General features: G+C 32.8%; 2 protein-coding genes and 1 pseudogene across 2 annotated transcripts; 1 reads left to right on the top strand and 2 right to left on the bottom strand.

Annotated features, from left to right (window-relative positions):
• Positions 1 to 549: 549 nt before the first annotated feature.
• On the bottom strand, positions 550 to 1271 carry LOC104701467 (uncharacterized). Its single transcript, XM_010417159.3, has one exon. The coding sequence runs from the start codon at positions 1089 to 1091 to the stop codon at positions 633 to 635; it is 459 nt and encodes a 152-aa protein (XP_010415461.2). The 5' UTR covers positions 1092 to 1271; the 3' UTR covers positions 550 to 632.
• Positions 1272 to 4285: 3014 nt separating this feature from the next.
• LOC104701468 (uncharacterized) lies at positions 4286 to 5785 on the top strand. The gene has a single exon (XM_010417160.3). It carries the CDS (start codon positions 4639 to 4641, stop codon positions 5557 to 5559), a length of 921 nt encoding a protein of 306 aa, XP_010415462.2. The 5' UTR covers positions 4286 to 4638; the 3' UTR covers positions 5560 to 5785.
• A 3260-nt stretch (positions 5786 to 9045) lies between these two features.
• On the bottom strand, positions 9046 to 9735 carry LOC104704747 (VQ motif-containing protein 8, chloroplastic pseudogene; annotated as a pseudogene).
• Positions 9736 to 15795: the final 6060 nt, after the last annotated feature.

Raw genomic sequence — 15795 nt, forward strand, 5'->3', positions numbered from 1 at the left:
TCTAATCTGTTTCATGATCTCAGTTTAGTTGTGTAGTTCTCAGGCAATACAAGTCTGGATAATTTGAGCTCCAGGAATGTTGTTGTGCCCTCTTCGTTTCTTAAGTAATGGCCTATATGTCGACAAAATCACTTCCCTTCCTCTGTTTCCTCTGCTTTCTCCATCTCACTTCTTGATCATCAATAACACTTTGCTCTTATGTAAACATTTCAGGTTGTTAGATCCATGCTTCAAGTCAAAACCAAGGACACTAAAGAAACATAGAGGCTTTGCCACTAACACCTACTGAGGAGAACACCGTCTTTATTACATTTACAAGGTATGAGATGATGCCTAGGTTTCTCTACTAGTAGTCTCCCCAACATATAAAACAGAACCGTGAAGAAAAATACAAAGACTTGGGCTTGAGAAACTAAAATTAGTAAAATCACTAGTTCAGCAATCCCATTTGGAAACAAATAGGTAACAAAGGCTTAGCCTTTCTCTTTCTTGATGATGAGAAAATGTGAAATTTTGTTCATCTTTATTCGGAATTCAAACATAAAGATAGATAAGAAACATATTTATTCATTCATATGGGAAACTAATGGTTTCCAAAGTCACATAAGAAAAAGAGAAGAAATTTTGTTACATTACTCAGGAATAGTACCAAGCTTAGGTCGCCAAGCTCTCTGAAGAAGCCGCTTGCTAAATCCGAACCAAGCAGGTGTTGTGTCAGTGGACTCACATTGTAAACTAGCAGCTGCATTCAATCTAGCTGCCATGGCTGCAAGAACTTCTTCTTTTGTTTTCCCTTTCCGTCTCTCCTCTAACTCCACTTCTTCTTCTGCTTCTTCTTCTTTCTCTCCAGAAGACGAAGAGACGAATAGGTCTTTAAGTTTGCGTCCAGCTACATCCTTGTGGTTATGATGAATCAACGGCTGCTGCTCTCGGCGGCTCGGTGACGCAAGGCTCAAAAGCATCTTTAAGGTTGTCTTCTTACGTCGAAGCTGTACCAAAGGACTTGTCCTCGGACTCGGGCTTCGTGTAGGGCTCTGTACCGCCACTCCGCACTGTGTCCCCAAGAACTTGAATCTTTGCAACGTAGCCATGGGATTTGGAAATGTGGTGGAAACTTTGCTTTCAAGTGAGGTTCATATAAATAAAAGAATCCAAAAACTTGGCAACACTAATAAAAGAAAAAACTTTGTCCTTTTGATTCTTTTGAAGCAAGTCTTTGTCTCGAAAGTGTGTGCTTTGAATTGGAATTTTTGTGGACCGTCAGGACGCAGTTTCCAATGAGAATTCCAAATTGTGTCATTATTGATGAGATTTTGAAAAAGATAAAGTGTTTGTTTATTCGATTCCTTTTGCTTTTTCTCATGTTGTTTTTGCTCTTTTACTTTTCTTTTTTTTTCATCAATGTGATTGTGCATAGATGGAAGAATCATTTGCTATTGGTTTTTTATTTTTACCCCTTTTTTTTAAAGAGAAAGAAATAGTGTGAGAGTTGATGAGACTTGAGAGACAGGTGTTTTTTTGTTTTTGGTCTTAGATTTTTATAAGAATTCTTGTCGTGTACATTACTGTGTTTAGAATGAGACAGTACTGTTCGTCTTAGTGGAGATTTGTAGGGAAAAAAGTAAGTTTGAGGAAAATGGGAATTTTGGAGATTTGATGGTCAAGAAAAGAATGAATTATTATTGTAATAGAAACTTTGGAATATTGGTGAGTGGTGACAACAAGTCTAAGAAAAAAAATATTCTATATAACAAAATAAATGCACTTCTGCTATAAGAAAAAACAAATTATGATTTTAAGGGTTTGTTTCTTGTGGCGATATATATCCGCTAAAAGAAAATAATATTAATGATGTTGTGGAGTATACAAAAAAAAAAGATGTTGATGAAACAGACACCCAAAATATTAAGAGAATAACAATGTTGTACTTGGTCGTGGATAGTTTGTTTGTGCAGCTGATTATAATCGTGTTTGACCTTATTGGGAGCGTTGTCTTTCTGTTTTTGTGTTATCGTTGTTGTGTGTCGGTGCTGCGGTGTTCTCTGCAAGGTTGGCTTTGAAGATTCTATAAACGAAGTGGTAAATCAAGGGAAGTATATATGTTTGATTAGAGGAGTGTGCTTAAGTTACTTGTTTGCTAATTTGTTCTACTGGATTTGTTGAAAAAATGAGCTTAACAAACTTGAGTGTCTATTTGTTTAAAATTTATCTTTGCCGCATCCAGTTCTTTTCTTTCATTTTGGTATAAGTGCATATTCTCGATAGACGACTTTTTCTGGATTTGTTAAAATGTGAGGCTGTGAAAGACGTTCAAGAAGTTGTAAATACAACCATAATTACAACTAGGCATATAGAATCAGTGATAAACAAGGATTTACGTTCCATTAGAAGAAGCTCACAATCTTGATAAGATATACTATTTGATGAGCCGTTGGAGTTCACTAGGCTTTTGAGATGAATAGTTATATTAAATTAAAGAAACAAAAACTTAGTGATTAGCTTAGATTAATATCTGATGCAAACATCCATATACAAAGGGCCCTTAGTGTTGAATTGTTGATATAGGCCATGCTTAGTTCGAGTTGGTTTTCTCGAACAGTATACTTTGTATAGGCTATTTTTCAGACTATTGATGACATGTGTTTGTTTACGTTTGGTTGGGGGAGTCAATTTCTGGGCTACAAATTGGATCGTTGAAGTCTAAGCCTCCTTTTGAACCTGATTGGCCCAAATCTTAAACTTTTCCCGGTTGTCAAATCAGCTTTCATTAAAACCATTCGTTTATTAATCTGTTCGACTGTTCCTATCCAAATCATATAATCATTTTACATATTCTAGTAGATAACTATTCTAATAGGTGACTTACTTGCACTTTCTTTCACTGTCCAACATACTTCCTAACTTAACTTTTCCTTTTTTATGCATGATAATCACAATCACCATCAGCACATCATTGTGATAACATCATCACCATTTTGTAGGAGATTTTTTTTTTTCCTTCCAATAAATATAAAGTAAATCTTAAACACAGATTAATCTTTGGCAATACGTATTAACATGATTTTTTGTTTGAAAACAATTAACATGATTTTTTGTTTGAAAACAATATACTAAGTACTACTTAAGATATTACTCATTAATAGTCGAATTAAGTAAGTGTTTGTTTTAGCATTGTTTTCTATTTAAAAACAAGTCTGGTTTTGGATTTTCAATTTAACTTTTCGCATATACAATACATAATCATTGTTAAATAGTTGATGAAATGATACTTCTTAACGTTCAAAATACATATTGCACTAAAATCTTACACAATCCGAGAAAAGCCAAATTTTCACCAAGAAAACTAAACAAGTTAGATTTGCTTTGAAGACTATTGTAGAACACACAAGTTGTTTTTGAGTAAAAAACAGAAACGTAACCGGATTGATAAGCCTCTTTCTTAGTAAGATTCAGTCTGATTGTGCCTTGTCATAGACGTAATCGTGGCGTGCATCTAACCAGAAAAACGTTTATTGTGATTTAGACCAAATCTAACTCCAGGTAATTCTGGTGGGAATCTATAGCCTATTAACGCATTTATTGTCCCTTTTTTCGTGTTCATTCAGGAATCAGGAGTCTACAACACGTGGCACCAAGTCTGTGGTGAACATGTCGTTGTTCCTAACATTGCAAATTGTCACAACTCACGAATGAGTTTCTTCTAGCACCTTTGCCTTTTCTGTGTTATTTAAGGATTCATTCATGAATATACAAACTATTTTCCCAAAAAATTATACTTGTCTGTCCCAAAACTCACATCCAAATATGTAAATTTGACCAAAATTTAAAGAGAAAATCAATTATATAAATCATAGTCAAAATCCTTCATTTCTAAAGCTTTTTTGAAGTATATATGTAAAAAAAAAATTCATGAAATTATTATAAACTTTTTTTTGTTAAAAAATTATTATAAAGTTCCCTTTAAATAATAAGAAAATAAATGTGAATCTAGAAAAAGTTGTATATTATGAGTTGTCAAATTGATTGTTAAACTGGCTATGAGTTGTCTATATATATTGTATTATTCTTAAACAAAAACAAAAACAGAAAGAAAAAAAAAAAATAACAATCTTTTTCTCATCAATGATCCGCTTCACAAAGTAACCACCAACAAAATTATTATGGACGCCTCAAATCTAAACCTTATTTCAATAATTGTGAACAAAATATTGTGGTAGGTGGTTCAAACCACTTACAAATATTTACGATGAATTGATAATAATAATAACACCCAAAACAAAACAAAAACAAAAAAACAATTATTTACTATTTTACTTTAACAAAAAAAAACAATTTATTTATTGTGGTCGTCAGATAGTTACAGACACAGAGAATACATCTGTCAGAAAGCTGACTCATTTGTAATCTTATCTCTCTTTTTTATCCTACGTGTTGCCATAAAACTCTCATCTTCACCCACTAGATCTCCGACACGTCTGTAGTTTAACTCTTCACTTTGGTCTTTTTAAAGCCTTTAAGCAAAGCCTCTGCATCCTTAATCTCTCTCTCTTCTCTCTTTTTTTCTCTCTCGCTCGCAAAACTCTATTTTTATTTTTCTTTTATCTCTTGTAACAAGAAAAAAAAAAATACAACCCTATAATGGAGGTGCCGGTGATTAATAGAATAAGAGATTTCGAAGTTGGCATAAACTCGATTAACGATCCTTCGTTTCTTTCTCGATCTGTTGCTGTTTCCGGAATCGGAAAGCTACACCAAGCTTACGGGTTCTGGAAATGGGGAGCTTTGATTATAGCGTTTCTAGCTTATTTCACCAACTTTGTTAGTAAACTCAACAGTTTAGTTGTTAGGTTACGAAAAAATATAGATGTCTCTGTCTCTTCACCAACGCTTTTTGATGATTACGATAGCGATTCCGATGTTTCTTGTTCGTCTACGGCGTCCTCGGACGATGAAGATGAAGAGGAAGAGGAGGAAGATGACGAAGAAGATGAGGATGTTGACTCGATCTTTAGCCGGGTCAACGGATGTTTCCGCGTGAGAGGATCTGATTATTATAACGACGTTGATGGTGGTGAACGCACGTGGATGAGGCAGAGGTGTAGTGGTAGTTTTGGAGATTTGTTCTCGTGGCCTGATCTTGGTGGGATTGGTTCGAGTGGTGTTGTGAAGCTTTGGGATCATTTAGATATCGACGGTGGTGATGATGATGATGATGATGATGATCACGAGAATGTTGTGGCTACGTTTCTCAAGAATTGTAGCTTAACATCGTCGCAAGTTTTTCTTGCGGCGGAGAAGAACGGTGTCGACGCCGTTAAAGTGAAGGCGTGTGATCTACGCGCCGGTTTTAAGATGCCGGCGTTGCTTGCGGAGTGGAGGCAGCCGGGGAGGTTGTTAGGGAATATTATCGGGATTGACGCCGGCGGAGTGGAGAAAGTGTACGTCAGGGATGATGTTAGCGGAGAAATCGCGGTGGGAGATTTGAGGAAGTTTAACGGCGTGTTGACGGAGTGTGAGGCTGAGACATGGTGGGACGCGGACGTCATTATCTCGGGATGATGGATTCGGTTGACGAGAAGGATGCGATTAAAATAAGGTTTAAAGTGGTGGGACGGTTTTGTCTCAAAAGTTTGAAAGATTCAAATGCAAAAGTGTAAAACGAGAAACGATTGCAACATTTTGTAAATAACTTTGTCTGTTTGCTTTCCTCTTGGAATTGTTTTATCTTAAAAATTTCTAAGTTCGATTGAATGAATGATTAAACATCAGCCTCAAGATTAATAAAGTGTTCGTGTGTGTTTTGGTCGGTTTCTAGTTCACTTGTTCTCTGGCTCTATGCGTTGCCACTAGCCAATGTGGCCGGTTGCGAATTTTGATGTGATGAGATTAGAATAAGACATAAAGTCAGAAACCACAAAGAGAGAAAAAAACAAAAGTAGTACAAATAAATAAAATTTTAAAAGATAAACTCAATCAGAGGATACTAATTTTTTAGTTTATTGCATGTGTTAATTTATAAATTTAATAATAACTTTTTAAATGAAAATAGATGTTTTAGAGATATTATGAGAGGGAAGTGTGACAAATGTGTATTAGTTATGAAAAAATAAATTCATAGCTTTATTTAGGTGTTGTATAGTCAACAAAAATAATTAACTTTTTTTTTTTTTTTCAATTCTGACTTGGTAGGAGGATGTATCAATATCATTTAGTTATACTTAACTTTTTATTCAAATATTTGTCAAACTTTATGTTAGAAAATCTTGTCAATGTACTGATGTTCTCAAATCTGAGTTAATAGAGCACAATATCAATGATGGAATGACATGCCCTAATTTTATCATCATAAGTGGAATGTTCTTGGTGGAGATATTGTCACAAGAGAGGTATCATATCAAAACCGTTCTTTCGGACAAAAATCTTATGCCTCAGTCGATCAAAACTATACATACGGTGGTTGGTCGATTAACCCAGTTGGGTGAGTTTTTATTTTGCTAAACTCATTTTGCTGTCAACTAAATGCGCGGAACAATCAAACTTTAGCCAACATCTAATTTACAAATTTGTTTCATAAGGTCAACTAGACTAACTTATTAGAAACTTTTCAATAAAAGGCACTATTACTTTTATGTGGTTATGAACTTTTAATACATCACTCTTTGTAGACTTTTATTTTATTCGTATGGAGACAGGAACGTGTTGATCTAAATACATTAGGCGAATGAAAACAGTTTATGTACGAGAGACTTTGACCGCATTGGATTGAAGAGTTCTTTGATTTTGGAAGTCACGTCTCTTTTATTCGTGTGGTTCACATTTTCACGCAAACAACTCTCTCTTCAAGCATTTAACAAGATAGGCTTTAGTTTTACATTTTAGTTACACCTGATTGCTTTTAAAACTATGAAAGAAAACTCTCGAATGTTTAGTGTTTATATGAAAGTAATGATATATTAGTAGTTGTTAATTTATGTTTACAAAAGTGATACCTCTAGAAAAAGACACTACACACATTAAAAGTTTTTGACAATAATATTTTAGAATACCCATTAATGTTAAACCAGTTAGGTGCAATTGTTTGACCAAAAATTAAAATAAATACATGAACCATTTTTGTAATCCATGAGATTGCCAGAAAATAGATGGCCAACTAGTTGACCAAGTTAAAAAGGCTTATGGTTACTCCATCTCATTAAGTTACTCTTGTCTCTTTCTTCTTAATAATTTTCTTGTTTGGAATATTGCATGTAAGTAGACCATGTATTACTTAAGAGTCAAGATTCAATGAAGATTTGAAGAAAGAATGAATTTATGTATTATTCTGGAAACTTATTTAGTGTCACTAAGAAAAGTAGATAGAGATTGTGGACTAAGAAAAACAAAAACAAATACAAGAATACTTGTAAGTAGGTATAGAGGATTGGAACTAGACGTATTTGCTAATGAATCAATGATATGTGTATAGAATTTATAATGAACCAAGTAGTTAGATTTGCTTTTGTTTCACTGAAACCAATATTGGAGAGTATCAACTGATTCAATATGGGACATTGACCAAAACAGCTAAGGAACTCAAAACAGAAATAAATCAATAACATAATCACATATACAAGTGGGAAAAATAAATTCATAGTGGGAATGAATTATTTATTTTTATCAAATAAAACAAAATTAATTACAATTGCTGTGTCAATAACGGGCCTAGGATCTATAATGATGAACGTAGAGATATTTTGATATATTTTTGTTAGTCATCCGGCTCAATAAGAAGGCCCTATACGCCAATAAGAAGGCCCTATACGCATTACAAGATGATTATATGAGGACAAGTTATATTTGTCTCTCCTGAGTCTCACCTTTTGATGAATTTTAAATTTGTTGAGGTGAACATATCATTCTGTTTTTTTTTTTTCTTCCCTTTTGATCAAAGTTGATTAGGTGAACATATCATTCTCATCATTTTTAGAAAAGAAAAACGAATTGTCTATCAAATTTTACAGAAAACTATAATTTAACTAATTTTGCTATATGAAAGTCAGAATAGAAATTTAAAATGTAGGAATTTGTCAAAATGAAACTTTCTTTTAACCACCTGTTGGCTCTCCCAAACTGTTAAAAAAAAAAAAAAATGGTACTTATGTAAGCTGCAATTAAACTTGGTCGCAGATGTGCTACAAGAAATTCAACGTGACCCCCCAGTCCCAGAGTCATTTGCTAAATTGCTGTCTTTCTCTTTAATCTTTCTCAAATAACGAAAAATTTGCAGCAGTTTTGAATTTCTATATAGATGAGCGATAGACGACTGATCTTTCTGTAGCGATATTAATTATAGTCTTGTGACATCTTTTTTGTAAAGTTTAATATTCTTTCACAATTGAGCAGCTTTCGTATGATGACATTTTATCATGATAAACCCAAATTAAAAGAGCGGAAAAAATTAGCAAGAAGAGAAAATAAATTAAAATACTACTATTTGTATAGCTTCCAAATTCTAATTAAGTTACACTTATATTTATATTTTATTAATTGTTGGTGTTGGGTTTCGCGGGTCGTAAGTCCAGAGGGAAAGCCCAATAAGAAGAATTGACCGGACCAGCAAATGGGCTCGACGCGGGCCCGGGAAAAGAATTTGATCGTCTGGCGGAGTCAAACCGAGGATGAGGCCAGGAGGTCGCGGTCAAGATGGTAGGCGAGATTAGAGGAGAAGATCTAGGATAAGTTAGAGCTGTTTTGAGATTAAATACTCGAAGTCGGAAAAGAAAATGATACGTAATTTTTGATTGAATACAACAAAAAAAATCAATACAAAATCCAATTCGCTTGTTCTTCGTTGTTCTTGTCGATTTATGCCGAAAGTATGTCCAGATCATATTTCTCGGTTGAATCTTTTTAATTTGTTGTTTCTGATATCAACACTAATGCAAACTTATTTATCGACTTGTGTCATCAATCAGATTCACGGAACAATTCTTGTTGATATATATTCTTTTAAACTGCCCCGTTACAGAAAATATTTTAAAAACCTAACTGTACGTTTTAAAATTCAACCAAATACAGAGTGACATATCTTTTTTTTGGTTTATGAATATAAGTGACATTTACACCAACTAATCAAGACTAAGTAGAATAACTTATCAACAAACGAATGAACAAACTATACATATAATACAACATCATAGAAGTATATTATAAATCAAAAGTCTTATTTGAACTTAAAAACCGAAGGTGAAATTAAAACGAATCGGTTCCGTTCGGGGACATGTATACAAGTTGAGTTGGAGAACCAAACAAAGTCATCGAGCTCGGTGTGAACAATGGCATATCAGCTAGCTTTTGTCGTTGTGTTCTCTCCTGGCTAAACGGTTCCGCCGTGTAATGATCACCACCGACGTTAACCTCTTCCGTCACCACGGAAGATGATGATTCGCTGACATTGTAATTATTGTTCCGTCTAATAATATCCTCTAGACCCGTGAGCCTCTGAACCAAGGCCATGAAGTCCTCGGCCCGCGTGTGGATCACTTTGGGAGAGTGCGCGTAGATGATCACCGGACCTTCCCGTCCATGTGGCCGTGGCTGAGACTTACACAAGGTCGTTTTCTTGATGGTGTGCGATCCTCCGGAGAGTTTTAGCGACGGAGGACGTGAGCCGTTGATCTCATGGCGTCTAGTAGGAATCATGGTTAGTAATATATCTCAAGAGAATGGAAAATGGAAGATCAAAGGAAGGCTTTGAAAATAAAACGATCTTGGTTGATATAATAAGTATATATGTAGAGATATTATACATTTTGCGTGTAAGTGTGGTTATAAATAAATCTTATTATATTTGGAGCCAACGATTCTGACCGTTGACTTTACATACGATGAGAGTTTTGAATTAGAACTGCTGTTGTGTTTGAATAGTAGCCATGGCTCAGGTATATTCTGCTTATCAATAGTTTCTATTTTATTTTCGAAATAAATTTTTAATATTATTTTGGTAAAATAATTCTTCATTTTTGTTCATCTTTGAATATTACTGGCTGTGAACAATGACCACCATGCAAGGTTGGCTGAAGGAGATTGTTGAAACAACCTTTTTACTTCTCTTCTTTTACGTAATAAGAAATTTTTTTAAATGTTCAGAACTATCGTCTTGTTTTTTTTTTTTTTTTTTTTTTTGTTTAATAAATTAAACCCACTTACTGGCAGCTGAAACCATTGATCTAATTTTTTCTTCTCCAAATTGATGGGTATTATAGTGACTATTAGTTTATATCATTGACATTGTTTTGTTCTCTCTATTAAATACATACACCGGTGGAAAATAAATAAACAACAGATGAGTTTTCTTTTCCAATTGGGAGAGTGTAAAATATTAAAGAGTTTAGAATGATTTTGACTTTTTGGCTCTATCGGCCAATCGACCTATTTGTACATCTATTTTATAGATATCAAAATCAAGAAGGTATGGTCACTACTAAGTAGGGTTCTTCCTCACAGTTTCCTGATTTAAATACAAGTATAATGCGTACATCTGCCTTGAGGATTCGACCAACACTTGTAAAACACTAATTGTCTATCAAAAAGTCAAAGGCCTTTTTACATATATATTAATGTTTCCAACCAAAATAGTTGGTGTCAATTAACATGACTAAAACAAAGTTTAACGTTTTTTTCTTCACTGCTTAATTATTATTAGAGTCGTCGTTGTGTAACTATTTGGATTTAAATTCATATAAAGCACACTGTTGAAAAAAGAAGCAAGTCCCGGTCTTCTTTTCCTCGTCGTTTAACATACAAACTGATTCAAGAGGCTGACGACACGCAGTGTGACTTCAATGATTCAGACAAGGAAATTAATCTAAGGTCTGCTAATATCAAATTAAAATATGCGCAAGGATTAACAAGTATACTCACATATCTCAAAACAAAAAGATGAAGAGTACAAGAATCTCGTCAAAGACTATCTTCACTAGTTGTTCTTCTTGTTCTTTAAACATGCTTAACTGAACCATCAACCAGTGAGTTTGATACGCAGATTAAACTACTATTCAGTGAGTTTATTATGTTATGTGTATAAACAATTTAAGACATGTTCTGATGAAAACGATAAATTTATATCTATATTTTAAGGGGTTCTAATTTCTAACTATAATTTTTCAATGGTCCACATGGTATTATTAGTAATCGTGGTATGTAGTAGGCCCAAAGACGAGCCCAAATATCAGGTATGATGAAGTAAACACATTTGTACGTTCAGAAACCCAAAGCAAAGGAGCAAAACGTTCAGAAACCCAAAGCAAAGGAGCAAACAAGTCACGAGCCAAAACTTGGAGTGCCACAATATTGAATTATAGATTGAAAAAGCTGAGACCTCGGGATTATAGGATCACGCGCAAACACACCGCACGCGCACTATTGCATCATTGTAGCTAACATTTTGATCTAACTGTGCTATTGTTGTTTAGGCACTGTCATATTTAATGGAACCAAATTATTGTGCTTCGGGAAAGAAAAAATCAAGTAATAAACTAATGGAGTACTACTACTCCTATGGGGAACGATTCCATTTTCGATAATTTTTTTTTTGGCCTATTCAATTGTAAATTTCTTACATACCTCGGATCTCTCCCTTCTACAAGTACTGTTTTATCTTGCCCTTTGTTTTTTTGTCTGTTCGTTGTCCCTTACAATTTGTACTTACATTTCTTTGTTATTTTAATGGAGTATGCATTAACGTTAACTTATTTATTAAACAGTTTCTAGGTGCTTCAAGCAACAGCATTTTCCTTTGGGCAAGAGGAATAATATGATGAGGCATGTCAGTTTCCTGTTTTAATAAATGTGTTTACTTCATTTTGTTGTGTTAATTAGTCTTCACTAAATTAAACTTAATGGATAATATTTTGGGTCAAAAATTTTACTTCAATTGTCTTCGGCAAAACATATTTAAAACATGTGTGGATGTTTGGTTAGACATTAACATATTCGCAATGTTTTTTATTTTATTTCACCTAATCAATTTTCCAACTTGCTTATTGTGAAGAAACAACGAAAAAACCTTGCGCACTGAAATAATAAAACGGCTGTTTTTGATATGTCATTTCACGATTCCGTTCTGATAATTTCAAAATGATAGTTGGATAAAATTTAAAAGGAAATCTATTTATCACCAATACTATTTTAAAACCTAGATTTCGTTATGTGTACTCTTTTGCATATGAGAAACTTCAGTTTAAATCATAAATCTATATATAAATTTTTGGAGACATTTAGCAAATAAATCATGTAGTTGCAATATATTTACAAGCATGTCATTAACACTAATTATTAATTTGTTTTTATTTAATTAATTAATATTAAGTTTTGGTTTTTGCAAACAAGATTTTCTATCCTAATAAAATTTCCAAAACAATCAGAACCACTCCATTTAACATTAATTATTAAGTTTATAATTAATTTAATTAATATTAAGTTTCCAATTTTACAAAACAATATTTTTTCCATATAGATATTTCCTAAACAATCGGCCTAATTAATAAACGACAATATTTTTGAAACCGGACCGGAAGGTGAATCGGAAGTCTTTCGGGTTGTTGGGTCAATTAGTCGGACCGGTTGAACCACGGGTCAATTATTAGTTTATTGGTTTGTTTATATTTTATGAATATAACATCTACTTTTCTATAAATATCTGAACAAAACATACATCGTTAAGTATTAGCGGTCGATATAACATTCCTACTTTTAGTACACGTAGGAATTCCTTTTAAAAAAAAAAAAAAAGAATTCTATACTACTAATAAAATACTTTCTAATTTCTGTACTAACTCATATATCTATATTTGTAAGGTTGTACATTTTTAAAAAATACAAATTAAACATTAGTTATCTATATAATTAATCTATAAAATAAATTACATTTTTTATAGAAAAAATAGCTCCGCGGGTGAAGTGACCTTAGTGCAGTGGCAGGAGGTAAGTCCATTTGTAGAAGGCACCATCACACCCGGGATCGAGTCCCGGCTCCTACGAATGTAGGAATTTGGCTAATGGACCGGCCAGTTGTGGCCCAATGGTTGACAAAAAAAAAAAATTGCCTCGCGATATACTGTGGATGAATATCTAGTAAATGCACAAAGAAAAAGCCACATATTATCCTCATTGTCATTATTATTTCTCTCTATTATCGGAGGAAAAAAAAAGATGAAGAAAAAACGATATTAGAACAACCACTTACACAATTACCGGTTTTGTCGTACACATCGCCAGATCTAATTGGTGAAGGAATATGAAGAAAAAACGACCATAAAAAAAAAGGGATTTTTTTTATAGATAGTTGTTTACTTCAATATTAATCACTTGTATGAATTTGTTTATTCTCTAATCTTTACTTCCATATTTGATTGGAGTGTTATATAATCAAATATTGTCTCACTGGTTGAGCATATATATGTATTGTCTCCATTATCAGTTTATTACAACCATTTCTCTCAATTATGAAAAAAATCATAGGAGAATAACTGCATATTATTACCCTCTTCGTTCTCTTTTGTTTCAATTTTCAGTTAACTTTTTCTCATAAATATTTCTTTGTGTCATAAGCAGTTTGTGTCATCTTTATGTGATAGCATACAAAGATGATATGAGTATCAACTATTTTCTACTCAGATACTTTGGGTTCTTGTCAATGTATGTTTACGTTTTAAAACTGGTTTGTTGTTTTGGTCTCTCAGATCCACCACACACTATGTTCAAAGGTCGACCCATCTTGCTTGCCATGCATTATGTCATTAATGATGAGCCTATCTATGTTTTATAACTGTTACACTTGGTAGAGATGGGATGTTTATTTTCTTACGTTAAATGTCATTATCGCTACAATCTCATTAGCTCAACTGATTTACGGCGTGGATGGGCTTGAGACTGGTTGTGTTTTATGGATAGCCATCCTTGGATCTGCTTGGGGTATCAACGGTTTATATTTTGATATTACATCACCAGTAACCATTTGTACTTTTTTCTACATTGCAATGTTTTAGATAGCAGTTGTGTCAAAAAAGTTAAGTGATGAGAAATTTATGTTAGAAAATTATCCGGCTAATCCAAATGATCACGCGATTGTGTGATTGCAGTAAATATGTAAATTATTAAAGGTTAGCATGGGTTTTAAAATTATCCAATAAAACTAGATTTTAACCTGCGGTACACCGCGTGCATATAATTTTTATTATTATTTATATTTTATATTGTATTTGTTTGTTAAATATTGGATATTTTCAAAATAGAATAATAACTAAATTTTCCAACCGTTTGTGCGGCTAAATGTTTATATTGATTTTTTAACAGACGATATACTTCATGACCATTTGTTTGTTATATTTAGTTTATATTGTTTAGTGTTAGAGATTCTATTTTGATTTTTAATTATTATAACAAAAAAATAAAGGATCTAAATACATAGTAAGTCATTTATACGCTATGATTAAGTCACATTTTTCCTAATGATTTAATTATTTTACACAATCTTAGTTAAATCAACTTAATTTTTATATGTCAAATATTATAATATTAATAGTGTTGACAAATAATAAAATAAGGATTTAACATGTGTTAGCACAAATTTAATGATATTTTATTAATTCCAACATATACTCTTTATAACCCATCTACTATATAACCATATTATCTAGTATTTTAAATTATTTAATTTCACATATTCATAATATTTTAAAATTTTATTAAGTTTATATATATTAATTATAATATTCAAATAAATGTGAATCGAAGTTCTTCTTATATTAAAAATCAAAGCTCACAGGTTTTGGAAAACAAAACCAAAACCGATACCAGCTGCACCCCCATAAAAATCACCTGCATCTTCTCCTGATCTACCTGCTGCCTCAACGCAAAGTTGATACACTCCTTCTTTGAGTAAGTCAACCCACTCGCTGTTCAGATCCAATTTAAATTTTTCCATTAGGGGTGTGCGGGTATAAGGAGTTAACATTAGGAGTGGGCTGAAACCACTCCTCCTCTTCAGTGTCCGAAGCATTGACAAGAATTTATTGTCACTAGTGATCACCAGTGCGACACCTCCTTTTTCGTTAGTCTCTATCCACAGCTTCATCTGAGCTATCAAGCCACGATCCGCAACATCTTTTTCAACTAGATTTTTCAAAAAAAAACTAAGCAAGTCAATTTGATTATGAACAGTCAGGTCTTAGGTCAAATAGAGAACTATTTTGACAGATTGGATGTGAAAAAAAAAACACAAAAAAAAACCGTAACAAAAATAAATTCTTATGTGAAAATAACGAAATATTTAGTCAAAACCATCATAAAGATGACATAAAGAGCGTATTTCAAACTGCTTATTAGGTATTTTGATGTTATTTTCAAAATAACTGTAATTGGAACTAAAATCAATAGGAGTAGGGCAGTAAAAATATCTTCCAAATTATAAGTTTTATGGCTATAAAATCTTGCTCAATTAAAAGAGTCAAAATACTCAGGTTGTTTACAACAAGTGCAAACTCAAAATTGGTACATAATTTTTTTTTTAAAACGATAACAATCTTCTCAACTACATTGTGGACTTTTTAACAACGAAATTAGTAAAGACAAACATCCTCACACATTTGTTGGTAGAACTTTAATATTTGTCAAAGATCTAATTTTCAATTAAAAAAAAAAAGATAATTAAGAGACATATTGTGCTTTTTGGAAAAAAAGAATATTAGCTTTTAAAAAGTTAAAAACATGTGTGTATTCAGATTTGTAAATAGTATTATTTTTATAAAAAAAACT

Source organism: Camelina sativa, chromosome 7, assembly GCF_030686135.1.
Source record: "Camelina sativa cultivar CO46 ecotype springtype chromosome 7, ASM3068613v1".
NCBI classification, from domain to species: Eukaryota; Viridiplantae; Streptophyta; class Magnoliopsida; order Brassicales; family Brassicaceae; genus Camelina; species Camelina sativa.

Excerpts from the sequence above, each read along its gene's own strand:
- LOC104701467 (XM_010417159.3), bottom strand. The coding sequence starts at position 1,091 with ATGGCTACGTTGCAAAGATTCAAGTTCTTGGGGACACAGTGCGGAGTG.
- LOC104701468 (XM_010417160.3), top strand. The coding sequence starts at position 4,639 with ATGGAGGTGCCGGTGATTAATAGAATAAGAGATTTCGAAGTTGGCATA.